Source organism: Glycine soja, chromosome 11 (assembly GCF_004193775.1).
Source record: "Glycine soja cultivar W05 chromosome 11, ASM419377v2, whole genome shotgun sequence".
NCBI classification, from domain to species: domain Eukaryota; kingdom Viridiplantae; phylum Streptophyta; class Magnoliopsida; order Fabales; family Fabaceae; genus Glycine; species Glycine soja.
Window position 1 is genome coordinate 45,173,176 of NC_041012.1, and position 6,000 is coordinate 45,179,175.

Sequence of the window (6,000 nt, forward strand, 5' to 3'; positions counted from 1 at the left end):
GTAAAATGTAAATAATTCGTACCAAATATCAACGTTCTTAGTTTATAGGAAAGGAACTGAAGAAATAGAGATAAAAATTAAATTGAAAAATAAAAAACAGGAGAGCCATATTTAAATTGTTGTTTTTAAAATAAAATTTTCTCTCTGTCTTTTATTTCTATTTCAATCGAATAAGAAAAACATCATTATTAATATTTTGCCTTACGTTTTTTCTTGTCTCTCACTGTTACACATCACGAATGAGAATTACAATAATTTTATTCTATTAAAGAGTATGTATTAAAAAAGTATGTGAAAATTTATCAATGAATTGAATTGTCTATTATTCCTGTTACAACATCAACGCGTGATGCATTAGGAATTAGTAAATGCATAAACGTTTAGCTTCTTCATTCAATAGGGCTTTTTGAAGTATAGAGCACTAAATTGTAATTTTATTTTCTTTAATTTCTGATGTAGGATTTCGGTTTTTCTATTTTAATTTTTTTATTTTAATCTAATGTTTAATAAACGTTTTTAATATTTTTTTAATTAATTAAAATGTTTTTTATGGTAGCTTAATGGAGTATGTTAAATCTAGAGCTCAATTCATCAAAATGAAAGATAAAATACATACCAATTTGAGGTTTGGACTTTGGACAAAAAAATCAGGGTTTATATTTTCAAAATAGAGCTCGAACAAAAATTGTAAAGAAAAAACTTAGTTGAATCTTATTTTAATCATTTAAAGAAAAAATAAAATATAGACTTCTTAACCAACGAGTTTAACTAGTTGTTTAGTTGAGCAATTAGGTGAATTATCATTTTATATCTCCTTATATTTGTTTGTGTTTGATTTGTATGACTAAAATTATATACTTTCATTGTTTTTAATAATATTATCTAAAAAAATATTGTTTTATTATTTGAGATTCTATTTTTAATGTGTCATTTTTTTTATTATTAAAATCAGATTTTAATGAAAGTTACTAATTTAGAAGAAAAAAATTTCTTAAATGCAAATAGTAAAATTAACGATATAAACCGATTTGTTTAATTAACATAAAAATTGATTAATTTTAATTAAATTTAAGTTTGGAGTAGTATACTCTCTCTATTCAATTTTATAAGATAGTTTAAGATTTTGATACAAGTATTAACAAATACAATTAATATTTTAAATTTCATAAAAAATATTATGATTTTTTAATATGTCTTTTATTTTTTTAATTAATTAGATTTATTATTATTATTATACAATGACAACTACTCCTGTTAAGGACACTCCATAACAAAATATAGTTAATGTTTTATTTGTTTTCTAAAATCACAACTAATGTAAAATATATTTTTAATGTCTTATAAAGAACAATGGGGGAGTATTTCTATAAATAAATAAAAAAAAAAACGGGGGAGTATTATTTAAAAGAATGCACCTGGACAAATTTTAGGCAGCCAGCAAAATCATATTTGCAAATAAAAAATTGATTGATTGTTACTCCGTTGGCAAGATGTTATTCTTTCATTATTGAACCAATGGGGATTGATTTTTATAATTTAAAAAAGTTGTTAAAAAAATGAGGCATCACAGAGTTGGAAAAGGCGAAGAAGAAAGAAAGAGTGGGAAAAGGTGGAGACACAAGAAAGATGGGGGCGCAGAAACATCACGTGAAGACAACATGAACTCCGACAGCCACATAGTCAACACAGAATGCCCCACGTGGGCCCCACTCCCCCGCTTCTGATTCGCTCTCCCTTTCTACGCAGCGTTTTCGCCGTCGGTGCCGCCTGCGCTGCAATAAAATATTAGTTAATTAAATCCCAAACTTGATTACAATAAATAAATAAATATTACCCTCCACGAAGCACAAGAATAGTGAACCAAAATAACAAACGAATGAATGCGTCCCTTCCACTCGCACTCATAGCCATTGAGATCCGCGCCGCAACGCGAATCACGAGGACACCCTCTCATCTTATCTAGTACCCACGCTACTCATCATCAACCTGAAAAACCCCTTTTCTCTCTCTCTCAAATAATGCTTTAATAAATCGAATCAGATTCACTGGTTACACAGAGTAAAAATTTAGAATCGACCCTATCTTTAAAACATTGTCTAGTTTATTCGTAATTCAATTGCAACGTAAAACCACTTAAACCTGACTTAACTCTCACTAGTTCAGTTTTGCTTTCAGTTATTAAAAAATTGCAACCAAGTGGGGCCCACGGTGACACCACGAAACAATACAAAGTTGTTTCCTTTTGTCATTTTAATTTTTTAGGTGAAAGTATTTTAATTTCAGTATAGGGTTAATAGCAACGCTTGCCTAGCCAAATGTCTAGCATAGGGATAAAGAACAAACCAATCAAGTAATATGTGGAGAGAGGAAGAGGCCCCACCACAAAAACCTAATCAAACGCGCAACAATGCCGGCGACATGTCTGTCAGATCTCAACCAACCAAATCCAACAGCGGTTAGATTAATCGGAAAACGCACAAATATGGCAAAACTCTAAATGGATAACGTTAGGGATACCGATGTTTCTTGCGCGCAAAACCTAACACAAACAAATAGAAGCTAAAAGATAGAGAGAAAATGAGAAACCTAAAGATTAATAATAACACATGATGGAAATTGGAATATTTATATATTTTGAGAAATTGCAGAAACAACCATGAGATACTCTGAATAAGAGTCCTCAGTTGCAAAAAAAAAAAGCAACCAAGCAAAAGCACGTTTGCTTTCGGTTATAACGTGTATTTACATAACGTGCCGGTTATATATCTTCATCATCACAAAATGGTCAACAAATCCGAGCATCATGTCATCCACTACTCACTTTGCTGCTCCCTCGAGGGCACTTTCGTCAAAAAAATGCGTAGTAGTACCTCCCAGATGCTTAAAAAACCAAAAAAACAATAATTGCGAAAAAACAGAACTCCCTGCATGAATCAGGCAACCTCCGGGAGAGGAGGCACGTTCAGGTCAAGATCCAGGAGTATGCGGCGGTTATAATCAGAGTCGGAGTCGCCGCGGCGGAAATCGGCGGCGGGGCGTTCGAAGCCGCAGGTCTCGCGGCGCGAGACGGCGACCATGGTGTCCGCACGCGCGAATGCGTCGAAGAATAGAACAGGACGCGCCACCGGGAAGACAGCGGAGGAGAGAGGGGTGAGGGTAAGGTCTAGCGGTGGCGGTGGCGGGGGAGAGGATGAGTCGAGGGTGCTGGTCTGGCTGGGACTACGAGCGTTTATGTTGTTGTTGTTAAGGATGAGTTCCGAGGGTGTCGGGAAATTGGTCTTGGCCTTGGCGCCACGAAACTCACGCGCGGCGGTGTCGTAGGCGCGCGCGGCTTCCTCGGCGGTGTCGAAAGTGCCGAGCCAGACGCGGGTTTTCTTGCCGGGATCGCGGATCTCGGCGGCGTAGCGGCCCCAGGGGCGTTTCCTGACGCCTCTGTAGCGGATCTCTTTGTGGGCCGGTGATAGGCTTGGGCCGGGCCCAATGAGCGCGGTGGCTCGGCTGTCTCTTGGAGCCATTAGCGTTATTTTTCCTTTGGATTCAAATCTTTCTCAACGGGGAGCAGAAAAGTTATGAGAGGAGTAAGAAGCGTGTGGGATTGAGACAATGTCTGAGGGGGAACAAGCGTGTTGGACTGGTTTTATAGCCCTCTATGGAGAGAGAGAGAAACCACACCGTGGGCGTGCGTCTTTAATGTTACGCTCCTCACGCGCGTGTTTCCCACTCAATGTGGCTTCCCTTACACGAACCTTGCGTCTTTATTGTTTTCTTTTGCATTACTTGCCAAGATTGTTTTTTTCTTCTTCTTTACTTACCTTGATTTTCTTCTGTAGTAGTATAAAATGAGGAAATTTTGACTTTAGCTTTTATTTATTACTTATTTTTCTCTATAAAATTCAAATTACTATTATTATATATAAAATAAGTGGATTTTTTTATTCTAATAATTTTTAAAAATTTCTCTTCCTTCATAATATTTTTTTTATATGCAGTATTTATTTTAAGAATTGACAAAAAAAAATTGATGAAAGTATCGTATACTAACAGTCTAACATGATATTCAAACACTAGATGGATATTAAGAGAAATATTTTCTTGACTTTTTATTAAACAGTTAACAAATACTGTATAGGACAAAAGATACTAAAACAATGATTTTATAAATTTGAAGAATGAAAATCAAAGAAACATTGATCTGTTAAAATACTTTAAATAAAGAACAGATTTTCATTAATTATTACTACACACCAAAATCCTAAATAAGTAAAAATAATCGACACGTACTTATCTGAAATTTTTGCAGAATGAAATGAATTAACAGAAATTTCCATTTTTTATGAATTTTCAATAACAAATTCATAAGGAGAAAAAGTGGCAGAGATAAGAGGTCCTCCATTAAAATATGACAGCGAGAGCTAAACCGAGACAGGGAAAAAACATAAAAAATGAAAAGCGGTTACATGTGTAGCAAAAAAGTGGTCCACACACTCTAGTACTATCAGAAGAAGCGCGTGTTCGAACGCTCCCCACACGTGGGTGGTGGTGGAACAAAAAAAAAAAAAGAACCACCTTGGGAAAACATTTTTGGCGCGGTCAACGAGGTTGGTTGACTGCACTGTGTTACGTGGTGCACCCACTCTTCTATAAAGCGCCGCGCCGCCCCAGCCGCGATTAGAGAGCGAGCGTGGTGGCGGGGCCCACCATAAACATTAAAATTGCGAGGGGGCCACGTTGCTGTCTCCACGCCTTGACACGTGGACCTGACAAAACAACTACCGAAGAGGCGGCGTTTTGTTTTCCCCCCACTAACGACGTTTCCCTGTCCCTGTCTCGCTTTAACGGAACGGTCAAGTTAAGTAACGGCGTTACTCAGTGGTTGAGGTTGAGAGTGTGACGATTGTTACGGAGACATTTGTCGGCATGCTCGACGCGTGAACAACGAACGTGTTTGAATCCGTCAGATCTGATCGGACGGCTGAGAAAAAAATGCCTGAAATGGTGACACGTGGTGCCTTGGATCCCTGGCGGGAGACACGGCACCATCCAAAAAGATCATCATGTACTGCCGTCCTTCTTTTTCCTTCCACCACAGATACTATTAATTATTATATAATATAATATTACTATTATTATACTATTTTTTCCCCTTCCTTTCGTTCTTTTCATGAGTAGAAAGTATAAATATATATGGTTATTTCAAGCGAAGAAAAGCTAGAAATTTTGTTAAAAACCAATTTTAAGATAATATTATTATTATATTATTTTATTGTTTACTTATAAAATCAATATGAAGAAGTATGTGTTGTTACTTGTTAGTATAACTTATCACTTATTTATTATTTTTCACACGGGTTTCGAATTTCAGTTGAAATGTGATGGTTTTTAAACAAGTTCAATTTTAAAAACACTTTATTTTAGTATATTCATTTGATTTTCAAATAACACAATAATATAAATGAAATATATAATTATTTCTAAATTTCATTTTAATATATTATCAGTAAGTCTTTGTTATTTTGTATCATTATAAAATCATATCATTTAATAAATTTAAATTATATATAATATTAAATATTTTAAATAAAATAACATAATATTATTTGATATCAAAATATTAAATTTTGTTATACTAACAATTAATTAAATTTAAATTGATTATGTATGTATGTATATAACTCATTATTATATCTATAAATTTATTCTACAATGTCCTATAATGTTTTCATTAATTAATAGTTTCATGGAAAGAGACCAGAAAACCATGAAAGTGCCATGACTTTGGGCAAGAGTAACATCTAGTGGACCTGACATGGTCAAAAGAATGCGAATACTCGTAGGTTGAAAACTATAAATTATAGACTATAGAGGATTTTTTTTAAAAAATTGATAGTTATGTAAAAGTAAAATTATAGTTTAATGTTAATAGTTTGTAAAATTTCGAAATTTAATAGCTTAACGTGAGTATAGTTTATTGACGATGATTGATCTATTTGATTAAGTTTT

General features: G+C 34.2%; 1 protein-coding gene across 1 annotated transcript; it reads right to left on the minus strand.

Moving 5' to 3' along the window:
- Positions 1-2,601: 2,601 nt before the first annotated feature.
- Positions 2,602-3,620, minus strand: LOC114377626 (ethylene-responsive transcription factor 4-like). The gene has a single exon (XM_028336235.1). It carries the CDS (start codon positions 3,513-3,515, stop codon positions 2,934-2,936), a length of 582 nt encoding a protein of 193 aa, XP_028192036.1. The 5' UTR covers positions 3,516-3,620; the 3' UTR covers positions 2,602-2,933.
- Between the last annotated feature and the right edge of the window lie 2,380 nt (positions 3,621-6,000).